Below are 24,616 nucleotides of genomic sequence, written 5' to 3' on the forward strand. Positions count from 1 at the left end.
CTGGCTCTGCAGACCCGTGGGGGAGGGAGAGGGGAGGGGGGAAGCGCGGGGAAGAGAGGAGAGGATTTGCATGCACACATGCCAGTTGCACAAATGCAGTTTTGTGTACTTGCCCTGTGCTCGCATGGCCTGGTTCCCAATGGCCTGCAGCCCAGTACTGGGCCATGGCTTAGGAATTGCAGACTTCTGTTCTAGTGTTTTCTTGCAGTCATTATATCCAGTTTTCCTTTTTAGTTTGTTTGCATATTCCATGGTATAATTCTCTGTTTCTCTGGATTTTGTTTCTAACCACTTGGCTCAATCCTTTTTATCCTGGATTTTGTTTTCAGAAAACCTGATTATTTGCAGAAAGTTCTCACTTTTATTACAGCTAGAAGACTTCCTTCCTACAGTAAGATTCTTACTTATTCATAAAATATTTTTATTTGTGATCGTATTAGAAATAAATATATTTTTGGCTGAAAGAGTCAATTGTCTATTTTAGGATGATTCTGATAAAAGAAACATAGCCAATATAAAAGAAAAATGATTTATCATCTCTATCACTCCCTCCAAATCTAGTTCTGTGCCACTGTTTGTGTCCAACTATGTACTAGGAATGTTTCGTACTATAGTGACTGATAAAATAAAAATATCTTTGATAGCAGTTATCAACAATAGCAGAACATTATGAAGAGCAAAAAGTCTAAATAGTATCTGATGTAAAGATGGTAGATTTTTATCCTAATATTTTTATTTATATATATGTATATGTATGTTTCTGTCTGTCATCTATTTATCTATCTATCTATCTATCTATCTATCTATCTATCTATCTATCTATCTATCTATCTATGGTGAATATATCTAATTTTGCTGCCTTCTAGTTTCTCTGCAACTTACCCCTGTGAGGTTGGTTGGGCAGAAAAATATGTCCAAAGTCATCCAAACTGTGTTTGCGTGGAAGGATGAAGCCAAGCTCTCTTTACAGTCTAGAGTTTGATCTTGAAAGAAAAAAGAGGCATAGTAGGACTATAGTTTTGATAAATTTTAATTGGTTAGAGTATGTGTTGCTGTTTACAAAAAGTTTGTATTTTTTCTTTTCGTAGCTCTGGATCATAGTTCAGTACATAACTGAAAATGATTGATTCTGTCAAAGTAAGGAGACAGTGCAGTATGGATTTTTATGCTCATTATGAGCAGCTCTGTGCTTTAGAAGGCTGTGCCCCTTTAACATCTGTGAAAGCCAAAAAACTTCATAATATTCTTGATATCAATGCGGATCGTATTAAAGCTGCTGATTGGATACCTCTACTACGTGCGGTCAGACATAACAAGACTTTAACTTTTATTGCAATAAAGAGCTGTCACCATCAGGGGCCTGGGGACTCAGGTAATTAGCCTTTCATTATGCCCTTAAAGCTTGCAGAAAATACCAGTCTTTATCACAACTGTAGAATTTAACAAGGTTTTCTTCTCAGAGCTTTGGCAAGTGGTGTTAAAACATGTGAAGCATCTTGTTTTGTTAACAAAACATAAAGTTGACCTTAAGAATGTGGTTGTTTCTTTTGTTTTTCATTTTCTAATTGAATTTCTAATTGAACTAGATCATTTCCATATTCAACATTTCAGCTGGAATTTATTTGTTCTTAGTCTTTATGTTATCTAAAGAGGGAGAACAATAGATTTGACTTCTACTTTACTTAATTTGAAATGTCTTTATTAGCATTATCTAATTTAGAGGAAATCCAGTCTAATTATAAAGTTAACAGGTGGCAAACAGAGTAAATATACTATATGAATAATTTGTCTTTTGACACATTGTGTGTTTACTAATACTAAAGCTGTTCTTATATCTATTAATTTTCTGTTTACTGATATTTAAGCTATTCTTGTTTGCTAGGTCTTGAAAAACAGGGAACAGGTATAAGAAGAAGAATTCCAGCCATTCGATCCAAAGACTTAACTGGACAATTATGTAAAGCTATCAAAGGTTGTCTGATGGTATCAAAGGCCCTGGGAAATCTAGAACTACATGGGTTGCTTTTGAGGGAAAAGGACTTAATATTATTGACAAAAGTAAGATTATTAAATTGTAACATATTTTTGATTTTAATATGTATTTGCTTTAAAAATTATTAATATTCTTTTTTTAAGGGGTTGGCTGATACATCATCTTTGGAGAAACTATCTTTAGCCCACTCACCAATAGGTGATGGAGGTTTGGAAAGTAAGTTTTGCTTTTTGTAAAAAAAAAAAAAAAAAAAGTCTGAAACAGTGCAATCATCAAAATACCACTCAGGGGGAAATCCCATATATGATAATTGTCTATTTGTTCAGTTTATGTGGCCACCTGCTAGCCAGACGACTCTGTTAACTATTAAAAAGCTGTAAGATGTACATTTAATTTAATACTTTGTTTTTTAATCTTGTTTTATTTCATTGGCAGGATAAGGCCTTTTACATATTTATTTATTTGGTAACATTTCACATGATCTGTTAATAGTTGATTAAAATATTATATTGGTTAAAATAGCAAATACTGAGATATACAGTAAACTAATATGTAAGAATAAATGTTTCTTTCACAGCATCTTGCTGATGGTTGATGCTAACTTATTTTCTATATAATATCATTCAGGTATTATCCCATTGCATGTTTAAGAGAACAGGATTATACATTCAAGATCTATCGTTACTGTTCAAGATTAACCAAGTTCACCATTCTCTTCCTATTATGGCAGTAAATTTGCTATCCATATCTAAGTTGTCTCTGTGATTTGAGATCATTTTTTTCATAGGTAAATAGGAGAGCTTGATCAGTTGATTTTTGTCTTGTTTGTAAAGTCTCCTATTTATTAATAAGCTTAATTTTAGTAACAGATTTGCCACCCACATTTGCCATATACATCTGGTTAACTGCTATATACTAATTTTTTAAGGGATGGAGAAATATATTTTAAGGAATAAAGACATGCTGGACGTAGAAGTGATGCTTTAATTCCCCATATTGCATGATATGCATGTTGTCTGGCATATATGGTTGATATAAGTCAGATTCAAGTTGCTTTTAAAATAGGGCTTTTAAAATTCCAATTTGTTATATGATGTGAATTGTGAGTAAGTAGCTAAGCCTGTGATTTTAAGTGCAAGCCAAATATAATGTTTTTATGTAGAAATACTTTCTTCCCACTTGTATTAAATACATTTAAGATGAATAATGGAGTTTGTTTGTTTGTTTCAGTAATTTGTCAGAGTGTGAAGAATTCAGCTTGCATCAAATCTATAGATTTTACAGGATGCAGTTTAACCTGGCGAGGAACAGAACACATATCCAGCATCCTGAAAGTAAAACAACTTCGTATAAAACTCATTTGAAGTTTGATTACAGGTAGTCCTTGACTTACAACCACAATTAGGACTAAAATTTACATGGTAAGTCAGTGTGGATGTAAAGTGAGTCATTATGTGATGACTCAGTTTTACAACCATTTTTATTGTGGTTGTTAATCAAATCACATGGTTAAGTGAATCATGAGATCATTAAGTGAATCTATCTACCCCAGTTGACTTTACTTGTCAGAAGCCGGCTAGGAAGGATACAAATTGTGATCATGTGGCCACAAGACTATGTGACCATTGTAAATGTGAACTGGTTGCCAAGCCCCTGAATAGCACGTACCTAATGGTGGGCTGGTATGATGTTGTAACTTCAAGAAAGGTCTTAAATCACTTCTGAGGCCATCGTAACTTTGAACTGTTGTTAAATGAATGGTTGTAAGTCAAGGACCACCTGTACTATTTGAGTGTTCTACTTCTACTTGCTTTTAATTTGTGAAGATAACACTAATAATTTCTCTTAAGATGTTCATGGGTTGTGATAGTTTCAAAAATGTTTGAGAAATGTAGTTTACTACTTAACAGTTCACTTTTTCTGCAGCACATAAGTGAATATATTGTAACCTCCCTAGAGAACCTTTGTACTGGTTATAAATTTTTAAACAGCAGTGAATCTGGGCCTAATGTGGAGCTTGTTTTCATTCTAAGCAGTTGTTGAAACAATTCTTAAATTTTCAGATGTTTATTTGCTTATTTGTTTGTCTTATCCTGTGCGCTCTTCTTCCTTTCTGTGCCATGTGTTTTTAGATGTTTTAGCTTATTTGTAGATATGCTGAACTTTGCTCTACCTACATATGCTTCTTAAATTTCATTTTCCCATCCTCTTCAGCCTATACTCATCTTCCATTTCAGTCATTTTGAATGATAGTTATAATGAGATACATCCAAAACAATCAAAAAATACGGAGGATACTGGGTTGGGAAGAGTTGGTTTAAAGTATTTAGAATTGCAATATTTATTTCTGGACAATGAAACATTTTAAAAAAAACAGTATTTATGGAGGTTATAAAATACTTATGCTGACAATATAATCTTAAGCTTTAGTCTTTTTTGTCAAATGAGTCTATTAGCCAATTTATACTTTCTTTTGAGGATGTGGTATAGGGTTGCATAGTTTATAGATGTACTAATAAACACTCATCTAAAGTTCATAGTAGGATAAAATTCATATAAGATAAGACTATTCTCACAGGAAATAATTTGAAATAAAATATTTTATATCTGTTTTTAATAACTCTCATTTTTCAGTTCCTATTTTATTTGTCCTAAAAAGCTAATTCTACCTCACCTTTTCAATAGCTATGTTTATTATGGTCTTTTACAGCATCAGGCAATAAAAAGACATGGTGAAGCTTGGGCTGAAAGTCTCCGCTATAGGAGACCTGATTTTGATTGTATGGCTGGCTTGAGGCGCATCACACTAAACTGCAATACTCTTATTGGTGATCGAGGTGCTGCTGTTTTAGCTGATTGCCTTGCAGAAGATCTGTGGCTAAAAGGTATGTTTTGTAGATTTAGTTCTGAATATGTTTGCTTATTTTTGTGTTTTATTGATGAGTAATTCAGTTTTCAAAATGTCAAACTGTCATTTTTCTGTTATTTAAAGATCTAATATTCTTTTAATATAGTTCAAGTTTATTGTACCCTTAATTTTTATCACTTTTTAATGACATGTTCTAGCTCTCAGATTTATGTGGACTGATTTTTAAAATATAGCTCAGCACAATCACAAAGGTGATTACTACCTTTTCTATTTTTTTGTCTTTTTAAGACTGTGTATAAAAACTTAATTCTAAAGGGTTTATCTTCACCTGCAAGTAACATATGTGTTATGTGTTGAAGATTATAAGTCTAAAGGACTTTTCTTAGGTGGGTTATGCACATAGTATATTTATGTACTGTTACAAGATGTGAATGGAAAGTAATGTCTCCAGTGTTAACAAGTTATCAACTTATGGCACTACTGATACACTTTAAGCTCTGATGTGTGGTAGGTTTTTTAGCATCTTTCACTACACTTGGTGAAATTGCTGTGAGGAAAAGTTGTGTTTCTATTGTCTGTGAAATGGAAACATATAGTGAGTTCTTATCAATGTGCTTTAACCTATGCACCATTATAAAATCCAGGTGAGGTCAATACTAACCATTCTGGCATCATCAATCTTAAGGGAGCCTTAAATAAACTTAACCAGGAAGCTGTTGTCAAACAATGCTATGTAAAAGTTATGTGCAGCCATAAAACTGACAAATTATTGATGTGATGGAGATTTCAGATCATAGTATTAAAGTATATTTTCTGTTTGAATTGTAATTATGTGTTGATAGATGATGGCAGAAATAATCTATTTGTTTTGTAGAGATTGGTGCTTAAAATATTCATAGACCATGTGGTGTATTAATGTCAGCTCTCTATTATTCAAGCACTTGATTTGCAGCAATGTGGAATTAGCAGTGAAGGGGCGAAATCTCTTTTGGATGCATTTAAATCTAACACAACATTGGTAGTTTTGGACATCAGAAAAAATCCATTAGTAGGTATGTCTGCTTCTGTTTTTTTCTGAAGGTTTAAAAGGATTCAAGTTGAAATTCCATTTTATCTAGAATTAATAACACACACAGCATTTTCTTTATTATAAAATAATGTAATTTCCATGGGGATGTGCCAATCATTCCATGAAAAACAATTTCATGCACAGTTGATTTTGGGTGGTCTGGTACGCATTGCTGATGTTCTCAGAAAACCATTCTATACCATTCTTAGAATATATGAAAACTTTTGTTCTGAAGAGAAGGGAGATAAGGATGAAAGGAAGGAAAAAGTCAAGTGAAGATTTCCTTGGCAGTTGCATATATAGACATTCCCAGTGGCAGCAGGAAAAGAAGAAATTTGAATGATGAGGGATAGGCAGATTTATGGCATATACAGTACCACATTGATAACGGGGAGGGGAGGGGAACTGGGTTGGGAAGGGATGGTACTGATAATATGCGGTTGGGTGGAAAGGAATGCACAGATTGTGTGGAGAAGAAGGAAAGAGGGAAAAATGCATATTAGATTTACTGTACTCACACCATGTTCTCTGAGTTCCTCCTAGCTTTTAGTTCGTCTGGTTCTGCCAAGCTGCAGTTACTTTAGAACTTTCAGAATACAATGGTTTCTTTCAAGTCCAGAACAAACATATTTTAGTTTTGTACACCCTGTTTTTTTCTTTACGTTTTCCTTCGATTTCAGTATAAGAAAAATCAGCATAGTTTATAACTTTCCTTTTTGAAAAACAACATCAGAGGATGACTTCAAATATGCATAGAAAAAGATAATACCAAACAAAGCCCAAAATTTAGTAGAGAAACAGGGTTGAAGAAGCATGAGTGCTACTTTTAATGAGAACTCATTCCCATTAGGCTTTCAAATATTTTCTCCCAAGGTGCTTTCTTATAGAGTTCTATTGCTGGCTTCTGTAGAACTGTATAGCGTTTCAGACTTAAAAGCAAAATGCAAAGATGCTTTTTAGCACCTGTCTGCAATGCATAAATTCACCGGAATCACTCTCTTGGCTACAGTGCAATCCTGGGAGAAGATAACATTTTATTTGAGGAATTGCAGTCAACATTTTATTGTATGTTTATAACCCTCATATGCTGCACAGCTATCTAGAGAAAGATATGAGGAGCTTACATCTGACTTGTCTGTCACAATAAATTTATACTGTGTATTTTCTGATAGTAAGAACTGATTGTCATCATAATTGGTTGTGAAAAATTGGTTCAAAACCGGTATGTTCAAAACGGTATCTATCAAAAATTGGTTCAAAACTTCTTTTCCTTAGATAGCCAGAACAGCATTGAACTCAAGTATATGCATGATATTCTACCTAATGTAAAAGCAAAAAGTAGGAAATAAACATTTAATAATGAAAATAGAATAAACAAGTATTACCTTAACGAACCCTGTAGTTTTGTTTAGTACAAAGCTACTGAACACAGTAAACATGCCTAATCTTTTGTTGCCTATGGTTTAAAAACTAGTAACTTTTGAAATCTAAGGAAAAAAAAATGCATTAATATATTATACTTTGAATCTAAACTATATAATCTATACTATATATATAAACTAATTATGTATGAATAGTTATCTCATAATAATACTGGTAATCCTTGACTTATGATCAGTCACTTAGCGACTGAAGATGGAACAGAACATGAAAAACTATAGGTTTAAAAGTTATAGCCTCTGCAGTGCCCCATGAACATATGAGCAAAATTTGTCCTTATCGCTCACTCGGGTGCTGCAGTGGCCCCTTTATAGTATCTCTTCCTCATCCTGCTCTCCACGTTCCTGTCATCAATTGTTCACTTACCTTTTGTGGAACTTGTGTCTTAACCACTGAAACTTGTGTTGGAGAAGGAAAGCAGGCCATTCTGCCCTTAAATATTCCTAGGCCATGTGTCTTTATCCCAGAAGTGGGCACCATTTTTGAAGCACCTGCAAGGAATTATGGCTTCTCTAAAAATTGTGCCTGTTTCTGGGACAGCGCCATGCAGTCTGCAGGGATGCTGAGGGGTGAGAAGTGGAGCATCAGGTGCTTTAGGGAGTGGAAGAGGGCCTCTCCCACTCCTGTGCAGCCTGTACTCTGCTTAAAGACCCCATGAACACTCATCATTAAGTGAGGTGTTCATGTAGGTGCTTCACTTAACAACCATCATGACTTGCAACCATAGTGGGTAGGCTCTGTTCTGGTTATAATTTAATTGTAACTAAGAGCAGAAAAAAGCAATGATCAATAAGTCACATAGGATTTCTTTCTCTTTTTTGGGGCGGGGGAGTATATGATGCAAGCATTAACTTTTTATTATTCTATCTGTAGATCATGCATTAATGAAGAAAATAATTGAAAAAGTTCTCGTGAATGCCAATGACACTAACTTAGAGGTATGCACTAAATATTCTTCATTATTTAATAATTTAATGAACATAAAATAATGCAACTTGTTTTTGCTAGCCTTTGCTGTTGTTTAAATTGTTGTAGGTTCCTCTGTTTTTTTCAGTGGAACTCTTACATATAGTCCATAATTGAGCCAGATTTATGGTTGTAATTTGTTGCAGTCGTTAAGTGAGTCACCATGCGACTCTGCCCAATTTACTACCTTTTTTGAACCAGTCATTAAGCAAATCTGTTGTATCCACTGAGCATTCTTTGTCAGAAATAAAGGCCAGAAACCTGCAACAAACATTGAAAATTGCAGTCACATGATCACAGGATACTGCAAGCAGCTATTAAAGCAAGCCAAATGCCAAGCAACCAAAATGCAATCATGTGATTGCCGGGTAAATATGGCTGTTGTAACTTCAAAATTGGGTTGTCAGTATCTTTTGGGAGTCTGTTGTAACTTTGGCCATTAAATGAGGACCACCTGTATAAGGACTTTATTTTTCAGTTTGTTCAAGGGTGCATTTTTCCTGAACTGCTTGAGACAGTTACTTCTATTCAAGTAAATTTTGCATAGATACTGAGTATTTTCCACCAATATCAGGTCATTTAGTTACCATTTTTTTAGTCTGTAATTTAAGATTGGTAATCATAATTGTTCCCTTCCTAAATGATGTCATCCATTGGTTTCAATATAGATTTATATAATATTGGTGCTGTAGGAAACCTGTGAATTCCATAGTACAAAAGTAATATTCTCAGCAGCTTGCTATTTACAAAACTGAACATAAAAGAATTTTATCTGGCATCTGACATGATTTTTCCACCTGCTATCTTACTGGTTCATGTTTGTCAGTAGGCACAAAAAAGCTATTGCAGACTAAAATTCAAATTACGTGATGACAGTATAATGAGAAGGTTAGAGTTTGAACAAATTTATTATTACTATTTTTTCTGCAAAGTAGTAGCCATGGAAATCAGTAGAGAAAGGAACCTTTTGTGGGTTTTCTGCAAAGTAATCCAAATAGGTCAGATATTCCTGCAAGTATTTAGACGACTGTTGAGTCTAAATGTATTTGATTGTGCTTAAATGGATAATTTACCAGTGGAGAATGTTGGGGATATAGTCCTTGAATTGAGTAATTGATATAAAATAATAGAAATCCTTTTTTCTATAATCTATTATTCATGTAGCCTAAAATTGCATTTGACTGACAGATGAAGCTTCTGATCAACTGTAAGATCCTTTTGGTACATGTTATCAGCCAGAGATCCCCTCTTCTACAATTGTATAATATTTTACCTAAATGAAGAATTTTTGCCTCTTTTACAGTTAATTATGTTTCAGCACGCTTCTTTTATCTATCAAGATTATTTTGAATTTTTGTCTGTTTTTTATAGTATTAGCCATCCCACCCAAACTATTAGAGGAACAAATTTATTAATAGAGGAAAAAGGTATCTATTTAAAATGTTGTTTTAATTAGTGCTATCCTAAAGCCACTTTAGTATGTTTATTGCATGTTACTTACAGTTTGAAGTAACTACTACTAAACCAAAATATCTGTGCTGTTTCCTCCCCTTGCTATTCTAGTACAAGTGGCTTCCTTCTCCACTTTCAAAAGATGTTAAAAACAAACATAAAAAAAGAACAGTAGTCTTGGGAAATGGCAGAAAAGGAAAAGCTACTATACGTATTGGTAATTATTTTACTTCTTTTTATATGAGTTAATATATAAATTCTTTTATTATATCAGTGAGTTGCTATTCTCTTATACCAAGTTCCCCAACCCCCAGTCTGTGGACCAGCTCCAGGCCACAGCATGCCAGAAATGGCTGCACAAACAAGCAAAGGCCCATCCACAGGATGCAGGCAGCACATGAAACCTTATCCCCTCTGGTTCGTGGAAAAACAGAACTGGTCCCTGGTGGGGACCACTGTCCTATACGAGTAGAATAGTTGAACTGTGTGGTTCTTGGTGCTCTCTGAGGTTAGTTATTTGCAGACATTTCATTACCAAATTAGGTAACATCACCAGTGTTCTAATTCTCTTCTACATTTATAACAATTTAAAAACAGTGAAATTAAACAAATTGCCTAAAGTTTCTTAACGCTTAAATAAACTGATAATAATTATTTGATATAGGTAATTTGATTATCTGATCTTTTAGCATTTAGAAATCACAAGAAAACATGATCTAATTGTGTTATGTTTAATCTCATTGGTCAGTGTGTTACAGCCAGGTAAAAAGTCAGTTACAAAACTAACTCAACAACCAAGAGAGCTAATGTATTTTTAAAGCTCCAAAATTTATAAAATACCATTTAAAGTTTTTAAATTTGTATTTTGTTCTATCATACGATAATTGTATTCAGTCTGAACAGAAATATGAATACTTTTCATATATAATAGATTGGAACAAACAATCCAGTTATAGGCTGTTGGTGGCATTTCTACTCATACATTACAGTAAGGAAATTATACCTTTATAAGGCTAACAAATTTTACTGGATTTTAAATGTGCAGTGAGTGTGCAGATTTATTTGGTAGTCCAACTATGTTGTTCTGTCTGGTTCTGACCTTTCCATTCTGTACCATAGCCGTAGATGAAGCTATCTGTTAAACTGGAAACTAGATCTCTGGCATTTCAGAGTGAATTCCAAAAAGAAAATTCAAAGTATGTGGGAGTCAATGTAATATTTGTAGGTAACTTTTTAAAGCAGCTACCTGTATTTTGGGATGCATGATTGCCTTCGCCAACTGCAAATGATTTTGAGAAAAGAAGCACTTTAATACTGGGGGGAGGTGCTACATTTGTGTCCCTTTTTTGTATGAATATCAAATGCTAACTATTCTTAATTAAGAATTAAGAATCCGTTTTAAGCATAGTTTGGGTATATGTTGAATTACATGTATATTAAATATCAACTTGTCATCTGATAATGGAATCATTTCAATATTGTTCTGAAGCCCAAGTATCTGTATACATTGATAAACATTAATACACATAGCTTTCATTGTGTATATATATCTATAGTTGGGTTTTCTAATTTAACATTCTAAATTTTTAAAAAAGTTTGATTTGAATGTACCAGGAAAAACAAGACTTACTTGCTTGTTTTTGCTCTACTCTCTATTAAAAGTACTCAAGTTGTTTGGCTTAGTTTATATTAGCTTCATTCAAGAAGTCTTAGCAAATTAGTCACTGAAATTTCATGTTGTAAATGGAAAGTTATCTAGACTATGCTTTCTTGGTTGATTTTTCCTGTGGCTATTTTTTCTGCTTTCGCTTCAGTAATTTGGAGACACAGAGGTAAGCATATAAAATGAGATTTTTGGAGATAAAACTGCAGTCCTGTATTCACTTTGGCATGAAACTACTTGGACATATTTCTTCTGTAATTGTGCATATTATTTATTGTATTACCACTATCAAGTGTGAAACTACCGTGTTTCTCATGTAATAAGGCCGAGTCTTTTTTTTTTTTTGAGCCCCGAAAAAGTGGCTAGGACATCTTTTTTGGGGTGAATTAACTTCTTCCCCCCCTGCGCACCCTCACCTTGGGCACCCTGGGGGCAGCTACACCTTGTCACCAGCCACTCCTAACGGCCAATCATGGCGGAGCATGGGGGCTTCCTATCCCCGCCAAGCGCCTTTGCTGCAGACCCGGGTCAGTGGGCAGGTGGCGTGGATGTCTGCTGGCAGTGTTTCAGCCACTTCTCAGACCTCCATAGCTTCCATGGTTCCACGCCTTTCTCGCCAGCGCCGTCTCCCAACAACAGCATCTGAGTCGCTACCACTTTTCCCCCATCCCCGTAACAACAGGAAAAAAAACATTTTGAGGTACCTGGGAGTGCTACACGCTGCGTTTTGGTTTATCCTGAGTGGCTGGGTGGGCGTGAGAAGAGCCAACTGAGCATCTCTGCTGCTGCTACCCTTGGTGCTCCAGCCTCGGGCTCTGCAAATTTCCAAAAGTCCCAGTGCGCAGCCCGTTCCTGCATTCCAAGCACGCCAGGGCCGAACTGCAGCTGTCCCTCTGTCACCAGCGCCATCTCCAGCAGCAGTGGCAGGAACCGTGGAAACGTTTCAGCCGCTTCTTGGGTGGGGGAGCCGCCTCCTTAAGTTCCACGGTTCCCGCCGCTGCTGCCACTGCTGTTGGAGACGGCGCTGGCGAGAGAGGGACAGCTGCAGCTCACTCCCAGGTACCTCAAAATGTTTTTTTTTTTCCTGTTGTTACGAGGATGGGGGAAAAGTGGTAGCGACTCAGATGCTGTTGTTGGGAGACGGCGCTGGTGAGAAAGGTGCCAGCACTGGCGGGAACCATGGAAGCTATGGAGGTCTGAGAAGTGGCTGAAATGCTACCGGCAGACATCCACGCCGATGCCGCCCACCTGCTGACCTGGGTCTGCAGCAAAGATGCTTGGGGGTAGGGAGCCCTCCGCGCTCCGCCATGATCAGCTGTTAGGAGCGGCTGATGGCAAGGTGTAGCTGTGGGGCACTCCTAATGGCAAGTTCCCCCCCGCCTTCCCCTCCAATTTCACATGTTTTAAAATAGGCCTAAATTTGGGGGGAGGGGCTTAATTTCATTTTATGCCTAAAAAACATGCTGGGTCTTCCTATTGGGGGGCATATTGATGGAGAAACTCAGTATTGTCCTGAGCATCAAAGATTTCAAGTTAATCACATTTGCATAATGCTTCCCACATCATTGAATTGAATTGAGACTGGACACACGGGGAATTTGTCTTGGGTGCATATGCTCTCAGTGTACATAAAAAGAAAAAAATACATTCATCCAAAATCATAAGATACAACACTTAGTGATAGTCATGGGTTACTAAATAAGCAATCAAATCATACTAGGAAACAAATAAAATGATATAAATCATAGAGATACAAACAAGGTTATAGTCATAAGTGGGAGGAGATAGGTAATAGGAAGGATGAGAAGAATAATAGTACTACAGTCTTAGTAAATAGTTTGACAGTGTTGTGGGAATTAGTTGTTTAGCAAAGTGATGGCGTTTTGGAAAAAAGTGTTCTTGTGTCTAGTTCTGGTGTACAGTGCCCTATAGTAGGGGTCACCAAACTTTTGGACCTCAGGGACCAACAAATTCATAATTTTAGATCCCAGGACCACTAACCGGTTCTGTGGGTGTGGCCTAATTTGTGGGTGTGGCTTGGTCATGTGACTGGCTGGGCATGGCTTGTATGTAAATATTATAAATATTAATATAAATATTGAATTTTTTTATTAAGAGCAACTTTTACCCCAAATCAGGCAAAGCAGGCAGATTGAGTTGCTCACAGAATCACAGATTCATTCAGAAATCTATCTATCTGCCATTGGCTAGCTCAGTCTGTCACATAAAATTTGCTTGCAAGCAAACTCACAAAATTAACTCACAACACACCATGCATGTAAATATTGAATTTTTTACAAAAAAGAGCAACTTTTACCCAAAATCAAGCAAAGCAGGCAGATTGAGTTGCTCACAGAATCATTCAGTGATCTATCTGCCATCAGCTAGCTCAATCTCTCAAATTTGCTTGTCGAGAGTCTACACTGAATTTACTTGCAAGCAAACCTTCAGTCCTAAGGGAGGCTGTGCTGAGCTGAAGGTCTAAAGAGTAGCTAGAAAGCAAGAAATCCAACCATTTCCTGCTTCCTAACTAATTTAAATCTCTCAGCACAGCAGAACAGATGATGGTCAGAAAAAGGAAAAATAGCAACTTAGCAGACAAGTTTACGGGTAAGGAGTAAGTGGGCGGGGAGAGTTCCTGTGGGCCATATGGGCCGTGCAGCCTTGTGTTTCTGCGTAGCCTGGATTAATTGCTTTGTGGGGGGTGCTCTGGGTATGAGATTTCTCTGCGGCCCACCAGTGGGCCGCGGTCCATCGGTTGGTGACCACTGCCCTTTAGCATCGTTTTGAGGGTAGAAGTTGAAACAGTTTATGTCCAGGATGTGAGGGGTCTGTAGATATTTTCACAGCCCTCTTTTTGACTTATACAGGCCCTCAATGGAAGGCAGGTTGGTAGCAATTGTTTTTTCTGCAGTTCTAATTATCTGTTCATGAAGTTTCACACCTGAAAAAGTTTGAAATGAAGCATTTTGCGCATTCTGATTATAAAAGGCTGAAAACATATACATTGTGCATTGTTTTTATTGGGAGTTTAGAATCATATTACCATGTTCTAGTGACTATAATATATATACTGCAGCTGTATTTAACCAGCATGTAGCTAATGTAGAGGAAGGTCATTAATCATATTAGTCTTTGAGGGCAAAAAATGAAGTACCCTGCCCTTTCATAGAGAAAAATTCTTGGAAAATTTGTTAGAAAAATTGTTATGCTTTCTTATAACATTTGTTAGACTCTGGATAAAATATTGTTTGTAATTGCTATAGAGTGTGATGTTACTTGATGTTAGTTGTTCTTCAGTGTTTTAATGTTTTATAGTGTATCTTAACTGAGTATCTGTAAGCCACTTAGAATCACCACTGGTGAGATGGGTGGCATACAAGTTTAATAAATAAAATAAAAAGGAAAATATCATTTTCTTTTGCAATATACAGGATGCATGAAAAATCAGGCTCCATAGACAATTTATTATATAAATTACATTAATATTCAAATTGGTTATCATTTTCTTCTAAAATATACTTTCTTACTCATTTGACATATGACCTTGAGTGTTCCTAAATGCAGTAACATTTTCTCTGGAAAAAAAAATGGTCTGATTTTTAATTCATACTATATTTTGCGGATTAGAAGCATGAAAAGAAAACCTTAAGCAAATTAATAGTAAATTCTGCAAAATCAAACTGCTTTTTCAGCCTTGTCCAATCTGATACCTTCCAGATGTACTGACATCTGCAGAGTACCAGTTTGGCTCACTGGGAAAAATTATGTATCAGGAAGATAATTCTGTTATCATTTCTACAGCTATAATTACATGGTGGTAGCTTCCAATTGTTGAATATTAAATCTAGAGTTTGTGGAATGAAACAGTTTCTTGGTAAATTGAATAGCTTTTTTAGATGAGTTTACAGTAGAAATTCAATGCCACCCATATTCTCTAACCTAAAAATTCAACACTTGTTTATGTAGGTTATTTGAAAGTGCTCTTTCTTTTGCTTGGCATAGGATTTTCATCAAAAAAATCACCCAGTTCTGGTAAGACAATGTCATGGGATCAAGACAGTTATGCTCCAAAGCCATTACCCCCAGGGACACATGGCTTCCTGCCCTGGCGTACTGCTGAACGTGCAAAGCACCATAGGTAATATGTACTGAAAGTGTTAAGTTTGTGTATGTGTCCCCACATATATAATTGTGGTTTTGAAAAACTAAATTCACAAAATACATCTAAGTTATAGTTTCACAGAATGATTGTAGCTAGACCCTAACCTGCAGCACAGTATTGAGAGTATATGTACTCAATCAAAGAAATTAAAAATAAAATTCCTGCATTTAACATTTTAGGGCTTCATCAGCAAAAAATACCCATGAATTTCCATTGCAGATACAGGTAAGTCAAATGAATTCTAATCAACAAGTTAAACTTTTCTAATGGAATTTTTGAAGAGCATTTCATTTAGAAATTTTTTAACAAGTGTTACATAATTTTGACTTGACTTATTGTCAACTTTGCCAATATTGCCAAACATTACATACTTTATTTATAACATGAGGCTAATAGAATGAGAGCTAATACCGTTATATTTGCTTTATATACTCAGACAGGTATTCCTGTGACAGTGACTGTAGAAAGTGGTTCTGCATCTGAAACTGAGACAGAGGGTGCTATGGACAATGTGATTTGCAGAAAGGATGCCACAGAACCCTCCAAATTTACCAATTTAAAACAATGGCATCAGTTACAGGTATGGTTATGTAATCAAATTTGGCTTAACAATTTATAAAGCAATTACTAAATTAATAGCAAGATTATGGAAATTATCCCAATAAGATTGCAGTATCCTCTTTTAAAAATATGGATCTTAAATGAAGCGTAGAAGTTTAATAAAGATTAATATTTTCATTTCATTTAATCTTGGTAAGGGATTACAAAGTTACACAATTTGGAATCATGGCAGTTTTCTTTCCTGTGGCATTTTAAGTGAAAGAATACACATGTAAGTACTGCTTAATTGCTAGGCAAAGAGACATTCTTTATTTCTCCTGGACTGTCAAAACTCATTGTAATGGAACTTATGGATGATACTGGGGGGGCGGGGGGGAAGAAAGAGATGCTGCCTAGGAAACAGAAAGAAGGCCTGGGTGGGGCATGAATGGAGGCTCTGGCGCCACCTGCCCACACACAAAAAAGTGGCACAAAAGAAGTCCCCTGCCGCTACAGTTCTGGCATGCAATATGGGCAGAATCAGATGGTGGGAACAGTGGATAAACTGGTGACCAAAAGACAGTGGTAAATGTGGGTTACTTAGTTACTATGACCATAGGGGTGCTGCTATAGGTGGAACTCTGAAGACTCCTTATAAGTCATAAGTTGCTGAGTGAACGGACATTAAGCAGGGACTGTAGAGTTATCCATAGAGACAGGAATTGAGACCAGCATTGTTTTATCTTCACCCTTTTTATATGTTTTCTATAACATCACATGTATAAATAAAATAGGCGGGATGCAGCCTTGCTTTTGTCATTTTGATGAAAGTCTGATCTGTAGTCCCTCTTGTTTGTGCATATTCCTTTTAGAATCTATGTTTTGATATTTAAATACACACTTATCATCTTTAAAATGACTTTTTATTAAGTTATTGATTTAGTTTTCTCTGCTGACAGTCAATCTAAGTGTGGGACGTTTTAACTCAATACCTGAAATATTTTAAAAAGTTTCACCTGGAACTTCTGTACAAGTAAACAATATGGACTTAACCACTAAGCATCTTTGTTTTGTGAGATAACTGATTCACAATACTTTTAAAGTATGCTTTTAGTTTTAGCTTGCATAACATGGCATACTCAACAAATTATGGTTAAATCATGGTTTAGCGTAATGGGAATGAGCCAGTCCATTATTTTAAGCTATGGCATTCCTTTCGTTGCTGTTGTTGTTCTTTGCTGAAGACTGGTTCTAGAATTATTGAAAAATGAAAGAATAATACCTGATGCCATCAAATTTACAAATGTACACATTTTCATCTGAGGACTAGCCTATGGAAGTGAAAGCTTTTATATAATTTTTCAATGCCTTTTAATTAATAGACGTTATCTCTCCTAAAATAAATGTTGTGTCAAATAAAGTTCAGTAGAAGAAATCAACTTTTAAAAATCATTATTACAGGACCATTTTATAAAAACTGCAGAATTGTAACCAGTGCTTTTGAGATAAACCAAATTTATGGCAAGATTTTTCCAATCGGTGAGATATTATTACTTAATGTTGAGATCTAAAGATTTTTATTTTTATTAAAATAAAATAAAGGAATATATTACTGCAGACATCGTAAGATTTGCACGAGTCTAGTAAATGTTTCAGTTGTATTGCCTAGGTTTTTAACTAATTAGAAAAGCATTTTTAATTAAGGTAATTTGATTTTTTAAATGTTAAAATCTTTCACTTTAAGATCAGAATGTACGCTTCAACCAAGGAAATTCAGAAATTTCAAAATTCTAAAATAAGACTGTTTTAAGTTCATTGTCTTTAAAATAGCATTGTTAAATGCTTCAGAGAATCACAGTCTGCATTTTGACAGATGGAGTATGAAGAATGTCACTTAAGACTAAAAGAAGAACGAAAAGCAAGAATGATTGCTGAAGAACGGATAATGGAGGTAACAATCATTTTCTTTCTTGGATACCAACAATATTTTTTTCAAAGTGTTTGACCTCCACTTTATAAAAAAATAGTTTCCATGCTATGTAATATTGTTGGGGTAAGAACTGGCAAGAGCCCAAATTTACCTTGAATGAGGGCCAAACATGAAACCTACAGGAACATTAATGTTATATATTCACTGAGTTGTCAGGCAACACAATTGCAGTATCTGCTGGGATACCCTCTCCTTTAATTTTTCTCGCTTCCCCCCTTTTAATATAGTGTCTAGGTATATTTGGCTTCAGGGACTGATACTCTGTATAAACAAATGGGCATTTTATTGTTTTCATAATGTACCAGGTGATTTCTGATAAGTTGCATACTTTTGATACCATAGTAGCAAAACATTTTTCTTCCTCAAATGAGAAGTAGCAGAACGCTAGTTTTGATCTCCTTTTCTTTATGGAACTGCAAGTTGAAGATGAATTCTCAAGCTAGTTGATGAATATTTATTTATTTATGGCCATCGTTGCTGCATTTCTTATTTACTGCGCTCAAGTGTGTTGTTTCTTATTTTATCTTTAATCTGGGATACCAGAAAGGAAGAGGAGCATCTAAAGGAAATGATAGCATTTCATTCCAAAAATCTTTATTAGAGAAGAGGTATTTGCTGTATTAATACAGTTTTGTTTCATTATTTATTATAGTTGGAATTGGAAAATACTCAATTACGGAATATGAATTGCTCTCTCTCAGAAGTTGTCCATGCACAGTCAGTAGCCAGCACAATACTAGAAGACGAAGGAGTGCTTGGTAGCATTGAGAATTCTTTCCAAAAATTTCATGCTTTTTTAGATCTTCTTAAAGATGCTGGGTAAGAGAAGCCATTGAGTGCCTTTTGAATGATCCTTGATGCTATATGTCTGTGTATAACAGATTTAAAGAATAGCAGTGCTTTATCTTTTAAAATATCAAAATTATCTAATCAAACTTTTGATTTGTTGAAGCCTCCCCGTTTTAAAAAATTGCTAGGCAGAATAAGTCCAGATCAGAACAAGTTCAGCACACCCTTTTATTGGATTGAGATTATAGGGCAAACATAAGGAAGAAATTATGTATTTCATAATATTTTGGTATCTGTGTCCTTTTTCTGGAGTTTTTGTATTTATTTTTCTTCCAGTTGTGATATATTTAAAAATATATCTGAAGATGATTTACATTTTCGTATAATTTTAGAGCATGGCTGGTATCGGGGGTTCTCTTGTCTGCAATAAAATAGTAATTTAGTTTCTTCTACCATTTTAGAGCTTAATTATATAAATTTAGTTTTTTTAAAATTAAAAATGTATAGTTTCACTGTTTTTTAAAAATGTATTTGTCATATTTTCATATTTTGAAGTCTTGGACAGCTTGCAACAATGGCTGGTATAGATCAATCAGATTTTGGCGTATTACATCATCCCCAAATGACTTCTACTGTAAAGCCAACTGTGATAGAAAGGGAGAAATCATTTGAAGAAGAAAGACAAGAACACATGCAGAATTTCAAAGTAAGCTTGTTAACTCACTGCCCAAAATACATAATTTGTATTTTTTTAAAAAAACTATTTCTTTGCTTTTACCTAAAATGTTTTCACATAGTTCTCTTCTGCATTTCTGTGTTTCCTTTGCAACTCTTGGACAGCCGTGTAAATAATAATGAAAATAATAGAAATAACAACTATTCATTCAGTGAAGATCATAGTGTCTCAACTATGTTGTATTCTGATTATTTGTGTTCTAACTAAAAGCATATGATTCATAGTATGTAGGAAATTTTTAGGATTTTTTTTTGCAAAGTCAATCGTGTCAAGTCTATTAAATTTTAAATTTTTCAAATATTTAGTGAATCTATTAATTTTGTAACTTGGTTGATTGATTTAGAGGCCACCAGTTCTAATATAATTCCAGATATAGGCAGTCCTTATGACCACAATTGATCCCAAAATTTCTGTTGCTAGGTGAGACAGTTGTTAAATGAGTTTTGTCCCATTTTGTGACCTTTCTTGTCACAGTTGTTAAGTGAATTATTGTAATCGTTAAGTCAGTAATATGGTTATCAAGTAAATATGACTTCCCCATTGACTTTGCTTGCTAGAATGTTGCAAAAGGTGATCACATGACCCCAGAATATTGCAACTGTCATAAATATGAAACACTTACCAAGCACCCAATTTGATATGAACCACATACCAAGCATCCAATTTGATCATGTGACCATGGAGATACTGCAAAGGTCATAAGTATGAAAAACAGTCATAAGTCACTCTCTACAGTGCTGTGGTAACTGTGAACAGTCACTAAACAAATGGTTGTAAGTTAAGAACTCCCTATAGTTTAAAAAATTGAAAATGGCATGGCTTCAAGAAATCCAATTACTAAATTTTTCTGGTGGGTTTGGGAAGAGGTGGGAAACCAATATTGTAGTAATCCAACTTGGGCGGGGGGATAATATGTGCATATGTGTATGGGGAGGATCCTTTCTTTTTTAAATACATCTTTTTTCGATATGTTTGTTTTGAGCTCCAATTACTATTATAGTAAGCTTTCTTCCAAAATCCTTCAAGTTCAAATCTCAATGTGTTGTTACTTTTTCTATTTGTTTTTTGACAATTTTATTGTTTTTTGGTATTGTTGTTCTATAAACCACATTTGATTCATTTTGATCATGATGATGTTGAACATTGCTATGTTTGATTCAGGTGTCTGTTGGTCTGTATTACTGTGTAAGTTCAAAGATGAAACCATAGATATTATCATTAATGACTATATAAAAATTATAAAAGCATGACCTGATAAAACTTATGCACTGGAATTTATACAGAAAGTTTAGCTTTCCTATTAACAAAAGCTACTGAGACCGCATATTTGAAAACAATCTTAGAAAATTAAAATGAAGATATTGTGGGATTTTAAAATAGACCAGCAAGAAACCTGAAGCACAACGTACCAGATATCTTTGTTACTACTAGCATTTCTATAGAATGTATTCAAATAATTATGTTACAATTTTTTTACTAGCCTGTTATGAGGTCATAGAGAGAAATTAGAACATGCTCTCTGTCCTTTTATCATTTGTTGCATTTCTGTGCAGCAAATTGAAGATGAATGGTGCTCGCTGCAAGCCCACCAATTGGCCTGAGTCATTTCCTCATAATTTGTAGCTACCACTGATAACTATTTAAACATTTAGCAATAGCACTTAGACTTATATACTACTTCACAGTGCTTTCCAGCCCTCTCTAAGCAGTTTACAGAGTCAGCATATTACCCCAACAATCTGGGTCCTCCTTTTACTCACCTGGGAAGTATGAAAGGCTGAATCAACCTTGAGCCTGGTGATATTCAATCTGTCAAACTACTGGCAGCCTGCAGTCAGCAGAAGTAGCCTGCAGTACTGTATTTTAACCACTGTGCCACCACGGCTCATTTAGCACAAGAATTTGTGTTTCAAGCACTTTACATAGAGTGACTACATTCAGTTTCTCAAAATACCTGCTAATAAAAGGCCCATTGGTATTACATAGGATTTTGAAAAAGAAATTACATCATATTCTAATTGTAATAAATAATGAATATATATATTATCAAATAATGAATATATATATTATCAAATATAGTTAAGCAATGTGTGATGTTCTTTTATGTTTTAATTCTAAAAAACAAATGGCAAGTCTTCAAAATGCTTCCTTTTTTTCGAAAAGGTTTTTATTTTTAACAACAAACTTAAACAAACATAGACATAAAACAACAAATAAAACCTTCTTTCAATTATACAGTGTGTTGGTTGGTACATATTTCTTGTGCACAATATCTATAGTCTTTTCCTCTTAGATTTACATTCATATTGCATTAATCAACTTTCCATGTAATATTATATTATTATTACAACTTCATTAGACTTTAATTTCAAATCCACATTATCCTTTAGAGCAAATGTCTGTTCTTACTAATTTTAATTCATATTATAATTCATTCCGAAATAATCAATTATAACATATCATTGCTATTGTATTATACTTCAGTTTCCTACTTTTCTGTTGAACCATTGGTAAAATAAGTCCCATATCTTATAGTACTCTTTTTCTTCTTGCTCTCTAATTGCTAATGTTAATCTACTCATTTCTGCGCATTCCATTATTTTCTTAATCACCTCTATCGGAATTTTCTCATTTTTCCAATTGGCCTCTTCTATGTTATATTTTATCTTTACATCTTCACACTGAGATAGTTCTGAAATAGGAACCATGGAGTGAACCAGTTTGAACTGAGTTATGGAACTATTTCAATATTCTGAATCTGTGTTAAACTAATAGTTCAGACATATGAAGTGGCACTGTTAAATTGTGAAATGACTTATTCAGTTCATAGGTATTATCATTCTTGTGACTGATGGTAGTATACGCCATTAACAGCATAGCTAACTGTGACTGAACCATTACAAAAAGGAAGATATTGGAAGCAATTATTAACTACACCTTGTGAGATTTGCATGTTTCCCTGTACTTTCCAGCATAGTGTAGTGTAGTGTACAGTACAATAGAGAACCTGGAAGGTATCTTGCAGGTCTTTTAGTCCATAACGCCCTGCTCAAGCAAGCAGACGTATACTATTTCAGATAAGTGACTGTCTAGTCTCTTCTTAAAAACCTCCAGTGATGGAGCGCCCATGATTTCTGAAGGCAAGCTATTCCACTGGTTAATTGTCCTCAGTGTTAGGAAGTTTCTCCTTTATGCAACAAACAACAATAGTCTGTATAGTTATCAGTGGAATTTCCTCCCAAAATAACTGGTAGTTTTGCAAATAGATTACGCTTAGACATACAAAATTATTTCAGAGTCATTTTTAATTGTTTTAATTTTTCTTCCTAGACTGCTGGCTCTACTTCTTTTCTGAGTCCTGTCACTTTCCAGAAAGACTTTGATTCATGTCAAGCAATAAATAGTGACCTACCTGCAACAGTAAAAACTCAAGACCTTCAAGGTGTTGGTTCATCTCAGAAAAGCTTGTGGCAAGACATTGAAGCTAAAATAGATAGTTGGAGAATGGAAGATCATGAATCAAAACCCGCCCAGACAGCTTCTGAGAAGAACAGCCAACCTCTAGAATTGGAAACAAGGGATTCCTCTGTGAGGCAAATACTTAATGCTCAACTTTCAGTCTCTGAACCTGTTACCAATGTGCTTGGAAACAAATTTGGTCTTCCTTTTGTTGAAAATAGTAAAGTTTCCTCTAAAAAACTTTCTTACACCACTGGCTTTACTACAGAAGATAAAAATCAACAACAATCTGAGCTTTCTAGAAGTGACAGAGTGGAGTCTGATTCTGAAATACAAGAAAGCATCCATTCTGTAGGAAGTGCTTGAGGAATCCATTGGATTGTTCTCTGAAATCAGTTTACTGCAAAAGTAGAGAGAAGCAGTGACCAGATGCTGGTGAACAACAATTCCAGCATCCCATATGATTGGTCATATTGGTTGGAACTGCTGAGAGTTGTAACTTAGCAACAATCTGGAACATCAGAATTTCCTCACTTTTTCATGTAAGGATTTGCTTTTTTATATCTACCTTTTTGCCACGTGAGTCTTTAAGAATTTTGTTGTCAGTATACAAAAAGATTGATTGTGCATTTTGGTTTTTATATAGTTTTATAAAGAATCTGGTGTGATTCAAATTCTCATTTATAATTATAATGTGAATAAAGTTTTTACATGATTCTAAGTAAAAAAGGGATTTTTTGTTTGTTATTATTCTACTATTCCACAAAAAAAAAATCAATGGAGGCTGGCTACAAGGAAAGAAGTCTCTGTTTATTTGGTTTCCAGAAACCAGTGACAGCAGCATGTGCCTGGGTTGGCTGACAAAATGGCTGAGTGAGTGGATGGATCTTTTTATAGGGTTCTGAGGTTTTGTGATCGAGATGCTTCAGGGAGTTGTGCAATGTAGTGAGCCTTGTGCCTTTTGCTATTTCAATGGTGGTGGGTTAATCCTATTGTGAAAAGCCTCCCCCCCAAGAATGAAATATTTGGGGGATTAAAAGAGGCAGAATATTATATTTCCTCAAAGGAGAAGTGGAGAAACATGTTATTAAAGGCAGAAAACAAACTCAGTGTCAGCTGTTTGTCCGAGGTTGAGGGGGTGAACAATAAGATATCAACTCACTTGTGTAGCTTCAGTGAAGTTTTTATTCATCTCTCACACCACAACAACAGGTAACAGCGATCAAATTATGTTTAAAGTCAGCTCTGGGTTTCGTTTCAACCCAGAGCTGTATTTATACATGTTATACTTTGGATAACAACATAATTACTATAACCACCTTCTGGCCACCTTCGTTGCCTAACATCCGGCATCCTTAAATTAAAGAAACATGGTAACTGCACCTTTCCCCTGCTCAATGAGTCCATGTACCCCCATTTGCCTCGTATCATTATTACACCCCCCCCTTGACATCCAGCCACGAATCATTATTGCACCACCCCTTG

The 24,616-nt window shown here is 35.1% G+C and overlaps 1 protein-coding gene across 9 annotated transcripts in view; it reads left to right on the forward strand.

Annotated features, from left to right (window-relative positions):
* CEP78 (centrosomal protein 78) overlaps positions 1-23,860 on the forward strand; it is a 28,333-nt gene extending 4,473 nt beyond the window's left edge. For 4 of the 9 annotated variants that reach the window (XM_087926750.1, XM_087926752.1, XM_026703834.2 and 1 more), the window contains exons 2-17: positions 330-391; positions 1,089-1,372; positions 1,883-2,058; positions 2,137-2,209; positions 3,224-3,327; positions 4,704-4,878; positions 5,801-5,914; positions 8,245-8,309; positions 9,901-10,006; positions 15,458-15,593; positions 15,797-15,842; positions 16,054-16,197; positions 18,031-18,108; positions 18,800-18,966; positions 19,492-19,642; positions 23,003-23,860. In XM_087926750.1, coding sequence (XP_087782876.1) covers positions 1,120-1,372; positions 1,883-2,058; positions 2,137-2,209; positions 3,224-3,327; positions 4,704-4,878; positions 5,801-5,914; positions 8,245-8,309; positions 9,901-10,006; positions 15,458-15,593; positions 15,797-15,842; positions 16,054-16,197; positions 18,031-18,108; positions 18,800-18,966; positions 19,492-19,642; positions 23,003-23,497 — 2,283 coding nt within the window. In that variant the 5' untranslated portion in view covers positions 330-391; positions 1,089-1,119 and the 3' untranslated portion in view covers positions 23,498-23,860. Of the gene's footprint in view, positions 1-329; positions 392-1,088; positions 1,373-1,882; positions 2,059-2,136; positions 2,210-3,223; positions 3,328-4,703; positions 4,879-5,800; positions 5,915-8,244; positions 8,310-9,900; positions 10,007-11,603; positions 11,622-15,457; positions 15,594-15,796; positions 15,843-16,053; positions 16,198-18,030; positions 18,109-18,799; positions 18,967-19,491; positions 19,643-23,002 lie in introns of all 9 variants that reach the window. The other 5 variants (XM_087926748.1, XM_087926749.1, XM_087926747.1 and 2 more) reach the window with 2 other exon arrangements.
* Positions 23,861-24,616: the final 756 nt, after the last annotated feature.

The sequence above is a fragment of the Pseudonaja textilis genome, chromosome 2 (genome assembly GCF_049901715.1).
Source record: "Pseudonaja textilis isolate UNSWEBS1 chromosome 2, rPseTex1.2, whole genome shotgun sequence".
NCBI lineage: Eukaryota > Metazoa > Chordata > Lepidosauria > Squamata > Elapidae > Pseudonaja > Pseudonaja textilis.